Source organism: Triticum dicoccoides, chromosome 7B (genome assembly GCF_002162155.2).
Source record: "Triticum dicoccoides isolate Atlit2015 ecotype Zavitan chromosome 7B, WEW_v2.0, whole genome shotgun sequence".
NCBI classification, from domain to species: Eukaryota; Viridiplantae; Streptophyta; class Magnoliopsida; order Poales; family Poaceae; genus Triticum; species Triticum dicoccoides.
In genome coordinates this window covers 603,333,166-603,349,871 of record NC_041393.1, presented here as the reverse complement: position 1 = coordinate 603,349,871, position 16,706 = coordinate 603,333,166, and the positions used below count along the sequence as shown (strand labels likewise).

Genomic DNA, 16,706 nt, shown 5'->3' with positions numbered 1-16,706 from the left:
TTCGGACACACCATTACGCTGTGGTGTTCCATGTGGCGTGAGCTATGAAAACTATTCCACATTGTTTTATATGAAGGCCAAACTCATAACTCAAATATTCTCCTCCATGATCAGTTCGTAGAAACTTTATTTTCTTGTTATGATGATTCTCCACTTCACTCTAAAATTCTTTGAACTTTTGAAATGTTTCAGACTTGTGTTTCATTAAGTAGATATACCCATATCTGCTCAAATCATCTGTGAAGGTCAGAAAATAACGATACTCGCCACAAGCATCAACACTCATTGGATCGCATACATCGGTATGTATTATTTCCAATAAATCAGTAGCTCGTTCCATTGTTCTGGAGAACGGAGTTTTAGTCATCTTGCCCAAAAGGCACGGTTCGCAAGCATCAAATGATTCATAACCATGTGATTCCGAAAATCCATCTTTATGGAGTTTCTTCATGCGCTTTACACTGATATGACCCAAACGGCAGTGCCACTAATAAGTTGCACTATCATTATCAACTTTGCATCTTTTGGCATCAATATTATGAATATGTGTATCACTACGATCGAGATCCAACAAACTATTTTCATTGGGTGTATGACCATCAAAGGTTTTATTCATGTAAACAGAACAACAATTATTCTCTGATTTTAAATGAATAACCTTATTGCAATAAACATGATCAAATCATATTCATGCTCAACGCAAATGCCAAATAAGACTTATTTAGGTTCAACACTAATCTCGAAAATATAGGGAGTGTACGATGATGATCATATCAATCTTGGAACCACTTCCAACACACATCGTTACTTCACCCTCAACTAGTCTCTGTTTATTCTGTAACTCCCGTTTCGAGTTACTAATCTTAGCAACTGAACAAGTATCAAATACTCAGGGGATACTATAAACACTAGTAAGGTACACATCAATAACATGTATATCAAATATATCCTTGTTCACTTTGCCATCCTTCTTATCCACCAAATATTCAGGGCATTTCTGCTTCCAGTGACCATTTCCTTTGCAGTAGAAACACTTAGTTTCAGGCTTTGGTCCAGCTTTGGGCTTCTTCACGGGAGTGACAACTTGCTTGCCATTCTTCTTGAAGTTCCCTTTCTTTCCCTTTGCTCTTTTCTTGAAACTAGTGATCTTGTCAATCATCAACACTTGATGCTCTTTTCTTGATTTCTACCTTCGTCGATTTCAGCATCATGAAGATCTCGGGAATCGTTTTCGTCATCCCTTGCATTATAGTTCATCACGAAGTTCCAGTAACTTGGTGATGGTGACTAGAGAACTCTGCCAATCACTATCTTATCTGAAAGATTAACTCCCACTTGATTCAAGCGATTGTAGTACTCAGACAATCTAAGTACTTGCTCACTAGTTGAGCAATTCTCCTCCATCTTTTAGGCGAAGTATTTGTCAGAGGTCTCATACCTCTTGACACGGGCATGAGTCTGAAATACCAATTTCATCTCTTGAAACATCCTATATGTTCCATGACGTTTCAAAAACGTTTTTGCAGTCCCGGTTCTAAGCCATAAAGCATGGTGCACAAAACTATCAAGTAGTCATCATATTGAGTTAGTCAAACGTTCATAATGTCTGCATCTACTCCTGCAATAGGTTTGTCACCTAGCGGTGCATCAAGGACATAATTCTTCTGTGCAGCAATGAGGATAAATCTCAGATCACGGACTAAGTCCACATCATTGCTACTAACATTTTTCAACTTAGTTTTCTCTAGGAACACATATAAAAACATAGGGAAGTAAAAACATAGGGAAGCAACAATGCGAGCTATTGATCTACAACATAATTTGCAAAATACTACCAGGACTAAGTTCATGATAAATTAAAGTTCAATTAATCATATTACTTAAGAACTCCCACTTAGACAGACATCTCTCTAGTCATCTAAGTGATCACATGATCCAAATCAACTAAACCATGTCCGGTCATCACGTGAGATGGAGTAGTTTTCAGTGGTGAACATCACTATGTTGATCATATCTACTATATGATTCACGTTCGACCTTTCGGTCTTCGTGTTCCGAGGCCATATCTGTATATGCTAGGCTCGTCAAGTTTAACCTGAGTATTCCACGTGTACAACTGTTTTGCACCCGTTGTATTTGAACGTAGAGCCTATCACACCCGATCATCACGTGGTATCTCAGCACGAAGAACTTTCGCAATGGTGCATACTCAGGGAGAACACTTCTTGATAATTAGTGAGAGATCATCTTAAAATGGTACCGTCAATCAAAGCAAGATAAGATGCATAAAGGATAAACATCACATGCAATCAATATAAGTGATATGATATGGCCATCATCATCTTGTGCTTGTGATCTCCATCTCCGAAGCACCGTCGTGATCACCATCGTCACCGGCGCGACACCTTGATCTCCATCATAGCATCGTTGTCGTTACGCCATCTATTGCTTCTACGACTATCGCTACCGCTTAATGATAAAGTAAAGCAATTACAGGGCGTTTGCATTTCATACAATAAAGCGACAACCATATGGCTCTTGCTAGTTGCCGATAACTTCGGTTACAAAACATGATCATCTCATACAATAAAATATAGCATCACGTCTTGACCATATCACATCACAACATGCCCTGCAAAAACAAGTTAGACGTCCTCTACTTTGTTGTTGCAAGTTTTACGTGGCTGCTATGGGCTGAGCAAGAACCGTTCTTACCTACGCATCAAAACCACAACGATAGTTCGTCAAGTTAGTGTTGTTTTAACCTTCTCAAGGACCGGGCGTAGCCATACTCGGTTCAACTAAAGTTGGAGAAAATGACACCCGCCAGACACCTATGTGCAAAACACGTCGGTAGAACCAGTCTCGTGTAAGCGTACGCGTAATGTCGGTCCGGACCGCTTCATCCAACAATACCGCCGAACCAAAGTATGACATGCTGGTAAGCAGTATGACTTGTATCGCCCACAACTCACTTGTGTTCTACTCATGCATATAACATCTACGCATAAAACCTAGGCTCGGATGCCACTGTTGGGGAACGTTGTAATTTCAAAAATTTCCTACGCACACGCAAGATCATGGTGATGCATAGCAATTAGAGGGGAGAGTGTTGTCCACGTACCCTCGTAGACCGAAAGCGGAAGAGTTAGCACAACACGGTTGATGTAGTCGTACGTCTTCACGGCCCGACCGATCAAGCACCGAAACTACGGCACCTCCGAGTTCTAGCACACGTTCAGCTCGATGACGTCCCTCGAACTCTGATCTAGCCGAGTGTCGAGGGAGAGTTCCGTCAGGACAACAGCATGGTGACGATCTTGATGTTCTACTGTCGCAGGGCTTCGCCTAAGCACCGCTACAATATTATCGAGGTGGACTATGGTGGAGGGGGCACCGCACACGGCTAAGAGATCCAAGGGATCAATTGTTGTTGTGTCTAGAGGTGCCCCCCTACCCCCGTATATAAAGGATCAAGGGGGAGGGGGCGGCCGGCCAGGAGAAGGCGCGCCAAGGAGGAGTCCTACTCCCATCGAGAGTAGGATTCCCCCCTTCCAAGTAGTAGGAGTAGGAGTCCAGGAAAGGGGGAAGAGAAGAGAAGGAAGGAGGGGGCACAGCCCTTCCCCTTAGTCCAATTTGGACTAGGCCTTGGGGGGCACCCAACCTCTCCTCTCTCTTCCCCCTAAAGCCCAATAAGGCCCATATACTCCCCGGCGAATTCCCGTAACTCTCCGGTACTCCGAAAAATACCCGAATCACTCGGAACCTTTCCGAAGTCCGAATATAGTTGTCCAATATACCGATCTTTACGTCTCGACCATGTCGAGACTCCTCGTCATGTCCCCGATCTCATCCGGGACTCCGAACTCCTTCGATACATCAAAACACATAAACTCATAATATAACTGTCATCGAAACCTTAAGTGTGCGGACCCTACGGGTTCGAGAACAATGTAGACATGACCGAAACACGTTTCCGGTCAATAACCAATAGCGGAACCTGGATGCTCATATTGGCTCCCACATATTCTACGAAGATTTTTATCGGTCAAACCGCATAACAACATACGTTGTTCCCTTTGTCATCGGTATGTTACTTGCCCGAGATTCGATCGTCGGTATCTCAATACCTAGTTCAATCTCGTTACCGGCAAGTCTCTTTACTCGTTACGTAATGCATCATCACGCAACTAACTCATTAGTCACATTGCTTGCAAGGTTTATAGTGATGTGCATTACCGAGAGAGCCCAGAGATACCTCTCCGACAATCGGAGTGACAAATCCTAATCTCGAAATACGCCAACCCAACAAGTACCTTTGGAGACACCTGTAGAGCACCTTTATAATCACCCAGTTACGTTGTGACGTTTGGTAGCACACATAGTGTTCCTCCGGTAAGCGGGAGTTGCATAATCTCATAGTCATAGGAACATGTATAAGTCATGAAGAAAACAGTAGCAACATACTAAACAATCAAGTGCTAAGCTAACGGAATGGGTCAAGTCAATCACATCATTCTCCTAATGATGTGACCCCGTTAATCAAATAACAACTCTTTGTCCATGGCTAGGAAATATAACCATTTTTGATTAATGAGCTAGTCAAGTAGAGGCATACTAGTGACACTCAGTTTGTGTATGTATTCACACATGTATCATGTTTCCGGTTAATACAATTCTAGCATGAATAATAAACATTTATCATGAAATAAGGAAATAAATAATAACTTTATTATTGCCTCTAGGGCATATTTCCTTCACTTGCACCCTTGCAAATTCACATTGTTTTTTTGTTTTGGGTTCTTTGATGCTCTTGACAAATATGCACCAAGGAGGATATATACCATCTGCAAGATAGTACCCTTTTGTGTATTCATGCCCATTGATAGTGTAGTTGCAAGCAGGAGCATCACCACTAGCAAGCCTAGCAAATAAATGAGAGCGTTGCAACACATTGATATCACTGAGTGTGCCGTGCATACCAAAAAAGCAATGCCAAATCCATAAATCCTCGGATGTTACGGCCTCTAGCATAATTGTTGCATCACGAGACTTCCCACAATACATCCCTTGCCAAGCCTTGGGGCAATTTTTCCAATTCCAATGCATACAATCAATGCTACCTAGCATCCAGGCCAACCTCTCCTCTCATTAGCTGCCATCAATTTCTTTGTGTCATCTTCATTTGGTGCCCGAAGATACTCGGGACCAAAGACACGGACGATCACTTTCACAAATCTATGCACAGACTCAATTGTGCTATCTTCACCAATGCGAAGATACTCATCGACATAGTCAGCCGAAACGCCCTATGTAATCACCCGCATAGCTGCGGAGATTTTTTGATATGCACTAAATCCCTTTAAGCCTACGACATTCCTTCTCTGAGTGAAATATCGGTAATTTGCCTCGCAAGCTTCAACAATTTTCACAAAGGGATCGGCGCATTCGGTACCTTCTGCGGAAGAGGTGTGCAGGATATGTAGGATTCTCCGAAAAATAATCTTGCATCAACATCTCGTTTCGAATATGGCGATTCCGCGGAATGCACAGACGCCCGACAGTAGATCCTCGCCTCCTCTTTCGATACTCGTCTTCATGCTCCTTCACGGCAAGCGCCATGACCAATGTTTGCTGCCGAAAGGTCGCAAGCATGGTCTCCACACCCGAGTCGTTTGAAACGGACGAATCAGATAGCAAGAACTTCTCGCACGGGGTCAACTCCATCTACACGCACGCACGTCGGCGCGTCAATCTACTACACAGCTCGCAAAAATCACAAAAAAGGGACTAACCGGTGGCGAGTGATCCGGGGCCGGCGACGAGGGTGGTGCGCTCGGCGGTGGTCGATCCCAGCGGCGGCGACGACTGGGGGGCGGCTCTTCTCGCCGGATCCGGAGGGGCGGTGCAGCGGCTCGGCGCGGGAGGGTGTGGGGCGGCCTCGCAGAGCGATTCCACCCGCATATATGGCCCGAATCACCGGCGGCGGGCGGGCGAAAGCAAGGGCAGGCGGTGGCGGAAGGAAGGGGGGAAAGAGCGCGGGCTGAAATGTCCCTCCCGCCAAATGCTTCTCTGTGATGCAGGGCACCGCTACCACGACGGGGAAACCCGCGTTTTCCCGGATTAGGGCCGGAAATTTGCCGCGCCCCCTAAAAATTTTTGCGAAGCGGGACGGGATGCGAGGTCTGGTCGGGCAGACTTTCCGACTCGTAATCATATTTTGACGGTTATTTTGCGGATCGGGGACGGATGCGGGATTTGCTAGAATTGCTCTTAGCCTGTTCCAGGCTCACGGGAGAAGACGTCTAGGTTCCAGACGGATATCATTTTCGGCTCATTAGCACATGCAAGCTGCACTTTCTATCAAATCAGCCTTTCAATCTACTGCTCTTTTTTTTATTGTTTAAGTGTTTGCCCCCGGCCAGGTCCACATCCAAACACCTGGTGCACACACGTGCCTGGCCAGGCAAAATTCTTCTTTTCTCAGGCCAACACTTAGCATGAAATTTCACTAGGCATGAAGTCCAGGACATGAACCAAACTACTTCCTCCGTTCCCAAATATAAATCTTTTTAAAAATTATAACAAATAATTACATACGCAGCAAAATGAGTGAATCTATATTTTAAAATATGTTTACATATATACGTATGTTGTAGTCCATTTGAAATGTCAAAAAAAATTTACGTTTAGGAAACGGAGGGAGTAGCCCGCATTGCATGTGGGCTCCTGCACGCGAAATGTGAAAGAAAATTCAAATAAAAATTTGGCACATACATCTTAATATTATATGTGTGCACGTCAAGTTTTGGAGAAAACCGATATTTTTTATGAATTGTGTAAAAAAAAAAGGTTATTTTGTGAAAACCATTTTTTAACACTGGATTTTGTGTTTTTCACACGTAACACATAAGTTGTCGGTTTTCCGTGAAACAACTTTATGAGCATGTATAATATCAAGATGTATGTGTGAAGTTTTTGTTTAATTTTTTTGACATTTCAAAATATGTTGAAAACATACATTAAAAACCAGGAGCGCGCCTAACGGCACTCTCGGGTTGGTCTCTTTTTGGGTCCGGCTCTCCTGCTGGGAACCCTGCACGTAGTATTGTGCAGGGCCAACCAACGTGTGACACCTGTATTGAGAGGCCCCACATCTTAAAATCCTTTCCTTTTTCTTATCTCCTCTACCCACGGACTCTTTGAGCAGCCATTAGTGCCTCTGTGAGAGGATTCATTAGCTCTGTGAGCTCGTAGGTTACACCACGTGGGGCAGTGTCCATGGCCGGCAACTAGGTGTCGCCTATGCCTGCGCCAGTACAGAGGGTAACGCCTGACCGCCCGGGTAGAGGCGGACGCCAAGGACCAGTCCATGGGTAGCTCGCGCACCGCCGCGGCCGTCGCTGTTGTCATGATCGATGTGCTTCCCCTCCTAAATCCCTTCGTCCTCGCTGTTGTCATGATCGATGTGCGTCCCCTCCTAAATCCTCTTCGTCCTAGAAACATCCAACAGTGTTCCCTCTACAGATTCGCTTAAACCACCATGGGGGCGCACAAGGTTGGGCTGGACGTGGCAAGTGATTGCAGGCCGTCTTCACCGACGGCGCAGGTCCAGAACTCCAGATCACTGGACCTGAATGGGAAGTGAATTAGCGCGACATGGCAGGCGGCCGTCCGGCCGGGTTCTACCTCTGGCGTCGGCCATGGCCACGGCGGCATGCGATGGAAGCTACGACCGGTTGTAGCTCACATAGCTCCCAAGAATTATCTCATGAAGGCACTAATGGCTTCTCAAAGAGTTTGTGCCGTGGATGAGGAGTGATATGACAATTTCAGTACTTCAAAACGAAAAAAACAAGCTTTCAAGATGTGGGACCTATCAGTACAGGTGTCACACATTGGTTGGCCCTGCACAATACTACGTGCAGGGTTCCCAGCTGGAGAGCCCGACCCCTCTTTTTTATTCAAAGAGGTCACTCGCATACAATTACTAAGACGCGTCCACGCTTAGTCAAGGTCTCCGTCAAACACAAGCTCACCAACACACACCTGTCGCGCCCTTGCCCGTCAATGGCGGCAACAAAGCCCGGTCGCCTGGGGCAGGAGAGGTCGCAGCCTGCAGAAACTGGAGGCAGCGAGCATGGCGACGCCGTGGAACAGCTCCTCGAGCACGAGCAGCCTGTGGGCCGCCCTGGGGCAGGCCTCCAGCGTGGCACAGCTAGTCGGCGTGGACGCGCTTGGGCTCGTCTCCATGGTGGTGCAGGCCGCGCTGGCGGCGCGCCGCCACCGGGACGCCTGCGTGCGCCTCGCGCAGCACGTCGAGCTCGTCGGGGGCCTGCTCGGGGAGCTGGAACTCGACGAGCTGATGCGGCGGGAGGCCACCAGGCGGCCGTTGGAGCAGCTCGGCGCCGCGCTGCGGCGGTGCTATGCGCTCGCTACGGCGTGCCAGGACTGCGGCTACCTCCGCCGCCTGCTCCTGGGCGGACGGATGGCCGACGAGCTCCGCGCCGCGCAGCACGAGATTGACATGTTCATCCGCCTTATCCCGCTTATCGCCCTCGTCGACAATTCGACAAATACTCGCCGTGCCATGGTTAGTAGTATCATAATTTGGTGATTCAGGATAAATGTTAATTTTAGGGCAGTTTTACTTATATAATTCGATCGAACTTATCTGTTCAAGTGATCCTGTCCATGACTGCAGTTAAATAATTCGATTTCAGTTTAGCAATTCTGTTTTCGTAGGGAGTTTCAGCTCTGTAATGACCTCCAGCATGCAACCTGTGATGGTCAATTGCACATCAATAATATTTGGCTATGTCTAGCAGGTCGAGGAGGGGGTGCTCAGTGTAGTCACAGATACTTCAAATCATCAGCTCAGGTCGGATAATTTTTCGTTATGTAGTTTATTACTAGGAGAACTATTCATCATGTATTGACGTTTAAATCTGAAGTCTTGTGGGGACGTGGAGTTTCTGCACCCGAGCTCATATGAGCTCGGGTGAACAATAAAATCAAAAAAAAATAAAAAAAATTCAAAACACTCCAAATTTTTTTTGGTAGAAACATTGACAAAAGTTTTAAGTGCTTGCAAAAATTCGTCATGAAATCACATTTCTAGAAGACGTGACAAAAAAAACAAAATCGGTACTCTGAAAATGCTACTTTCAAAAGCATTTTGAAGGCTGAATTTGTTTTTTGTGCCACGCCTTACAGGAATGTGATTTCATGATGAATTTTTGCAAATACTTAGAACTTTTGTCAATGTTTATCTGAGATTTTTTTTGGAATTTTTTGAATTTGTTTTTATTTTTTTTCGATTTTACTGTTCACCGAGCTCAAATAAGCTCAGGAGCAGAAAGGCACTTTCGGTCTTGTGGCGTCTTTCGACCAAGTAGCAACGTGGAAGGTGAACCATTTCTTTTAGACAGAAGGTTAATCACTTGGCTAAGTAACAAGTGAAAACGAGATGATTGTTGGTCATATTTGGCTGACTAGTGACCACCACTTGGTTTAGATCATACAAGCAGTGCTGTCCAGCGCTATGTTGCGAACATAACATACGATATATCTGTAGATTATATGTCTGTAATGTAGGATGTACATCAGATCAGTGAGTTCCGACAAATTTTTACTCCCTCTGATCCATATCACTTTGTACTAAACCAACGACAATTAATATGGATTGATAAGCAAAAAAAATCCCTTCTAAATTTAATGAGTAAATTGCAAAAACCACCACAATTGGGGACCCTACTTCGAAAAACCGCCACCATTCGATTTTTTTTCAAAAAAACCACCAACATTGTGGTGACAGTTTTCAAAAAACGCTGATTATGACGATTAGAGCCGTTTAGTGCAGAATCTGACGGATGGACCCCACTATCAGGTGCCACGTGGCTTGGGTGAAGACGGTGGCCGTCACGCACGTACTCACGTCTCACGGGGCAAACGTTTGACCAGTTCACGTTTAAAAAAAAGTTTTCACCTATCCAAATTACAACCGCAGCGCCGCAGCCGCCGCCGGCGAGCCTGCCTTGCAGCGCCGCCGACCCGTGCCCGCCGGCGGGCCTGCCTTGCAACGCCGCCGCCCCGCCCTGCTGGGACGCTCCATCACCGCCGCCTCCCTTCCACGAGGTAGGCTGAGCCACCCGGCGCCGTGGAGCTCCGGCTCGGCCAGACCACCGCCGACGCGACCTGTGGGGCCCGTGTGTCGGCGGCGCTGCAAGGCCACCCACACTGCTGTGCCGCTCGGTGAGCAAACTCTCCCGCCGCCGTAGTCTTGACTCGCGGCCGCCGGCGATCCACCGGTCCCCAACCCACGGCTGTCTTCCCTATCCCAGCCGGCGAGATCCACCCGTTCCCGACTAGGCCACCCCGCGGCTATGCTCTGCCGTCGCCACGCCCGAGGCCGTCACCGGCCTGGGTCTTCCTCGCCGTACTGCGGCACCCGAGTGCCTAAGGGCGTCGTGGCTTCTGCCGGGTGGCGCTTGCCATCGGCTGTGCTGCGCCGCGGGAAGGAGCGCCGCGTCGGGAGGTCGACGCCGCGCCGCGGCAGAGGGCGGATGCTCCTCCAGCGCGTGCCGGGGCTCCCCGAGGGCGCCGAGAGCACAACCGAGGTCTTCACGAGTGAGCCGCCGAGGTTGGACGTGCAGCGAGCACAAGCGGCGGCGGCGGCGAGCAGCAGCAGTACGCAGCGTTCGGGCGGCGAGAGGGTTGTGGCGAGGGCAGTGGCTAACGGGGAGCAGGGCCGTCGGGAGGATGCACCGGGCTGCCAATCTGGTGTGCCTGCTACGTGCTTGGCAAAATGCCAAGGAGACAAAGCAGAGGTTGACCGGTCGCGTAACGTCTGTCTCTTCCGTCCATTTTTCCTGGCCACTTGGCACCTGACAATGGGACCCATCTGTCAGATTCCGAATTAAACGGCTCTAATCGTCAAATCAGTGTTTTCTGAAAACTGTCACCACAATGTTGGTGGTTTTTTGAAAAAAAATCGAATGGTGACGGTTTTTTGAATTAGGGTCCCCAATTGTGGTGGTTTTTTGCAATTTACTCAAATTTAATGGGCACGAACCTCATATTGTGTAAACGTGTCATTAGTTTGTCAGTTATATACAGACTCAAATGTATGAAATTTGCCACTTTTTGGGACTGCGTTGAAACATTTGGTAGCTGGTGTATAGATTAGTAATGAGATTTACATATGTTTAGGTTTCCAACAAGGGCTTTGGAGTTTACCAAAATACGCGTCCAAGGAGCTACAGAACTTCTCAATGTTCAAGAACAGCCATTTGTAGGTAAGTAGTTACTTATATGAATTTCCTAGTGCGTTTAAGCATAGGACTCGGACATGGAAGTCCCTAATTAGCATGATGGATGATCATTGTAGCAGACAAATTGGAGCATGCGCTCTATTATTTTCTATTCTCTTAGCCATGTCAATGTCTCTTTGCAACCCCATTGGTGACAACTGACACCGATATCTTATCCATGAGTCAGGAAAAGTGGACCTGCAAGAACAGAAAATCTCCAACATTGAAGAGCTTGCAGAGCTTTGTGCCCATATAGAAGCGGCTTGCACGGGATTCGCAAAGTTCAACTTCTTTCAGATCGTGGATGCTACAAACAATTTCTCAGAAAAAGGAATAATAGGACGGGGTGGATTTGGTACGGTTTACAAGGTAAATATATGCAAATGTAGAAATAAACCAACAAAGTGAATGCCCGTCTTCCTTTTTCTCCCAATAAAGCACTGACTTCTGCCGAGAGAATTTATCTGAGCTCCGTCAGTAACCATTGCAGTGTCACTTGTCTGATGGAATCACGGTTGCCATCAAGAGAGCTGCTGAGCATGCAACAGTCAGCAGTGAATTGCAACTTGCGAAGCTTCATCATACTAATCTGATTAAGTTACTTGGGTGGTGCATCCATGGGAAAGAAAGGATCCTAGTCTATGAGTTCATGCACAATAGTTCCTTGGATCATCACATATACAGTATGTTTTCCCTACAATCAGTGTTATTTTTTCAAGCGCGCTTAATTTAATTTCTAGTAAATACGTATGTGAATTCAAAACATTCACATGCTATGATAGCTCTAGTTTAGCATCATAATCAACTTGACACTATTCTAGTTTGAATTAGATAAGAAGAGAAATTGCAATTACTTTGTCTAATAGATATTCTTTATTTGAACATTTTAAAGACAGAACAAAAGGGTCGTTGCTAGACTGGTCTAAGCGGCTCAAGATAATCAAGGGGTTGATAGAGGGGCTTGTTTACCTGCACCAAGGCTCCAAGTTATGGATTGTTCACATGGACTTGAAACCAAATAATATTCTCTTGGATTGTAACATGACCCCAAAGATTGCTGATTTTGGATCAGCTAGAGCACTGAGTTCAGACGTAGCAGAAGAGCGTACAAGCAGTGTCGTGGGCACTTGGTATGAGCTGCCTGATATATCAATTATTACAGATTCCATCATTTGTGTTCAGATGTTCCAGTATTACAGTTTTTAATGTCTTCTGTTTGCACTTTTCAGTGGTTACAAAGCTCCGGAGTATGCATCCCGAGGAGTTTACTCGATGAAGACAGATGTGTTCAGCTTCGGCGTCTTGGTTCTGGTGATCATTAGCGGACGGAAGAATACCATACTCCACAAGCGAGGAGATAATGTTGGTGATCTTGTACGAGATGTGAGTGAACTGAACAAATATAGACTTATCATAGTTATACATTGAATGTTAGCTCCCAGCCAATACCTTTTTTTTGTAAATTACTGCTGTTCTCTCATGCCAAGTTTATTGGAAAATTATTTCAGGCCTGGCATATGTGGAAGGACCAAAGATTGCATGAGCTTGTTGATCCGTCTTTAGGGACCGGATATGAAATCACCGAGATAACACGTTGTGCTCAGATGGCACTCCTTTGTACCCAGGAAGATCCAGCAGATCGGCCCACCATGACAGATGTTGCTGCCATGCTGAATTCTGAAAGCATGAGCTTATCAATGGAGCCTAAGCAGCCTACAGTGCTGAGTAAAGGAAGCGATGGTGAAAGCACGGCATCTACATACATGGGCCAATCAAGCAGGACAATAGACATAACCATCACGAGCTCAGCTCCCATGTCGACTAGAGTTCGAATCATTCTGGACCCCGAGGTTTGATATGGAAAAAATAATTCAATGGTGACATCATGTATCCATATATCCATGTATAGTTGAAATGTGAATAAGGGCCATGGGCATTCAGTCGTCCAGATAGTGGACCAATTCCAGATATTACTGTCAAGGGGCAACTTTTTTTTCCTTGGTCAACCCATTTTTGTGAAAGTATTGAGATAAAAAAAAAGCAAGGCCTGATTTTTTTTACAGGGAAATAGTGGGTTTTATTCCTCGGTAATAGTGTTATAGTGTTAGTGACGCTGTCTGGAACATGGCGCAACCAACAAGCAATCAATATTAGCTTAATTATGAGCAACTCTATTCTTTATGACGCTCGATTTTCTGTAAAATAAACCCACGTGCTCCCAGAAGCTTCTTGATTTCCATCGTAAGGTCATAGGCGGATAGATCCAGTGAGTCGCCCATCAAAGCAGCAAACCGTTGCGTACTCAATGTGACAGTCCTTCCAAAACAACACTGCTTGCAGATTCAAAAGCATCTTTTTTTGCGGGGATTCAAAAGCATCTTTGCCATGAAAAAGATAACGACAAGTAGAGAAGATGACTGCTTCCTCCGAGTCTCTCCAAATCTTTGCCAACACAGTTTCTTTCACAAATGACCCATCGAAATCACTAATTGAGAAGTACTCGTTGCAAAGATCACTCCAGCCCTCTTGGCTGCGACAAGTGGCGCGCGCCACTTGTTGCAATCTGGGAGTTTTTCCTTTTTTCGTAGATTCATTTATTCAAAACTTTTTATCTCTCAAGCCGTGTGTCCAAATCTCGAACCGCTTTCACCGTTGGATTTCTCGCGTCGAGATCTTCAAAACTAGATCCCATGTTGATAGGTTTTAATTAAAAAAAATTCACAAAAAAAACCGGACGAAAAAACCGAACCGAGAGCACGGGTTTTTTCCCTTTCCGAAAGAGGCACGCCCGTGCCTCTCACGAAATCACAACCGTGTCTCTCGCGGAAGCAAAACCATGACTCTCGCGGAAAAAAAAGAAATCACGTTTTTTTTCCGTTTCCGAGGAGGCACGTCCGTAACTCTCGTGAAAGCACAACCGTCCCTCTCGCGGAAGCAAAACCGTGACTCCCGCGAAAGAAAAAACCAGAAAACACGTTTTTTTCGTTTTCAAGAGGCACGACTGTGACTCTCGCAAAAGCGCAACCGTGCCTCTCACGGAAACAAAACCGTGACTCTCGCGAAAGAAAAAAAATAGAAATCGCGTTTTTTTCGTTTTCGAGAGGCACGGCCGTGCCTCTCGCGAAAGCACACCCATGCCTCTCGCGGAAGCAAAACCGTGACTCTCGCGAAAGAAAAAAAAACAGAAAACGCGTTTTTTCCGTGTTCGAGAGACACGGCCGTGACTCTTACGAAAGCAAAACCGTGCCTCTCGCGGAAGCAAAACCGTGACTCTTACGAAAGAAAAAAATTTGCATTTTTTCGTGCAAAATGTTTTTTCAAAAAGAATTGTTTGAAAAGCTAAGGAAGACCGGTGGAAAACCAAAACGTCGAAAAAATAAAACAAAAAATTAAAAAGTCGAAAACGCGTGTGGGGAAATAAAAAAAATAAAATTCAGAGGACGGCTCAGAGCGCGACACGTGGCGAATGGCTGAGAGCGCGTCAAGTGGCGCTGATTGTTGCGAGGCTCCCAAAGGAGCGCTCATTAACTAGTTGCTCTCATGACCCATCAACTAATAATGCCACCCAGCCCACATGTGGTTTAGGCTATTTTAGCATTGATTTTGTTAATGGGCAAATTTATGACCCAATATAAAAAGAATACTAACATAACAAGATTTGACATTTTGTTTTTAGAGTTGTAGATCTAATTTAAATATGAATTTTTGCGGCATGCTACACGTCTGTTTTGTGTGCATGCCAGTTTTTTTTAATGCTTGTAGAATGTATTTTATACAATCGATGCACCGGCTGCCAATGGGCTTGTCCGGTAGCTCCTTCTGCCAGCCTTTACTAGGCGATTTCTTGCACACCTAAAAAAGGTGATTTCCTGCACACAGGTGTTGGAAATATGACCTAGATGACATAATAATTTTTTTATTATCCTGTTTTTCATGTTCATAATTAAAGTTTGTACTTCTATGATAATTGCATTTGTTCTTGAATGTGACACCCATAGGAAAAACCATTAATGTTTCTAGAAATATGAACACCAACGGATCCCTAGTCAAGCATGTGGACTAGGACATGTATAGTTGCTATGTTTTCCTAACAATAGGCATAGTTAATGTAACAAGCATGCCGACAATAACGAGGACATATTTGTTTTTATGGGTTATTTTTATATGTTGGTAGGCATTGTTATCCTCCTTGGGTCTTAAGTATCTGCATGCGACGCATGCCTACAACGAACATATCTGGTGCACCAGGACAGTTGGTGCTATCGATGAACCCAGTCACCGTAACTGCATTTTGAGCATTGAAAAATCATGAAATTTTGTGAGGATGAAAGTATGGTACATATATATCATGGTATAAAATTCCAGATCCAAATAAAAAGTGCATACCAAAAACAAAAATGGCAATCACAATGTGAATAGTATCTAATGTAAACAAGGCCTTGAGTTCAGCCCATTTCTTTATCATCAATGAATTTTGTCATTTTTTTATTCTCATACCATGTTTTCAAATTTGGATATGAAATCTTATAGTATGACGGGTTTTTGTTGCCACTACAACATAATTTATTTTCAGATTTCTTTCAACATACATAGAATGAGTAATCTCAATCGATGCACCGGTAGCATCAAATGCCCTGGTGCACCAATATTTCCCCTGCCTACGTGTGTATGCTTCCGGATGCACCAGTGAAATTTGTTGGGTGCAAAGATGTAATCAGTTGTAGGATACCACATCTTCCTTGTGTGACATCTTTGACCGTTCATGTCTTTCTGCGTGAGTTACATTCTCTTGGAGATGGTATAATACACAGAGCTCGCATACGACACAATGGACGAGCACGACACATGTACTAAATGGGTCGACGCGGGCCAGTGTGGCACTTATGCGTCATGGGCCTTTTTTGGGCCAATTACTTTGAAAATAGAGAAAATCTGAAGATTTCATAAAAAATGAATAACAAGTGAGATAAAGTGTCACATGGTATAAATATTGAGCTTTATTAGGAGCTCCCTCATTAAAAACTTCCATGCACGAGAAGAAAAAAGAGTACAAAGCTTCCTCTAAATTACAAAAGGATAAGGATTTTTCTTTAAAAAACTACTCTACTTACCCGTGCCAGGCGGGCTTGGCCTAGGTGGACAGGGCGGGCCACAAGGCAGGCACACGACGTGGCAGGGCCCACGGGCCAGCCACGCGAAAATCAACCCGTTTGGCCCGGTCGTTTGCCCCGACCCGCCCCACCCCACCCCGCACCCCCATTTCCCGACCCTCCTCAAAAAATAAAAATAAAATAAAATCCCGACCCTCCTCCCCCTCCTCCCACCCCCATCCCCAACCCCTCCCGTCTCCCCCCTCCTCCCGCCCGCACCCCCCGCCATCGCCGCACCCCGGCG

At 45.4% G+C, this 16,706-nt stretch overlaps 2 protein-coding genes across 5 annotated transcripts in view; both read left to right on the top strand.

Moving 5' to 3' along the window:
- The first annotated feature begins 8,026 nt into the window (after nucleotides 1-8,026).
- Nucleotides 8,027-13,282, top strand: LOC119338157 (putative cysteine-rich receptor-like protein kinase 35). Of its 2 annotated transcripts, none has more exons than XM_037610453.1 (8): nucleotides 8,027-8,593; nucleotides 8,829-8,881; nucleotides 11,212-11,297; nucleotides 11,500-11,681; nucleotides 11,803-11,995; nucleotides 12,205-12,442; nucleotides 12,542-12,695; nucleotides 12,821-13,282. In XM_037610453.1, the coding sequence occupies exons 1-8, from the start codon at nucleotides 8,141-8,143 to the stop codon at nucleotides 13,166-13,168; spliced, it is 1,707 nt and encodes a 568-aa protein (XP_037466350.1). In that variant the 5' UTR covers nucleotides 8,027-8,140; the 3' UTR covers nucleotides 13,169-13,282. The 2 variants fall into 2 exon arrangements, with proteins under 2 accessions (XP_037466350.1, XP_037466349.1); XM_037610452.1 differs by having other exon boundaries at nucleotides 8,826-8,881.
- A 3,369-nt stretch (nucleotides 13,283-16,651) lies between these two features.
- The window catches only part of LOC119338158, a 5,929-nt gene continuing 5,874 nt past the window's right edge, over nucleotides 16,652-16,706 (top strand). For 2 of the 3 annotated variants that reach the window (XM_037610456.1, XM_037610454.1), the window contains exon 1: nucleotides 16,663-16,695. The gene's annotated coding sequence lies outside the window, so the exon portion shown is untranslated. Of the gene's footprint in view, nucleotides 16,700-16,706 lie in introns of all 3 variants that reach the window. The other variant, XM_037610455.1, reaches the window with a different exon arrangement.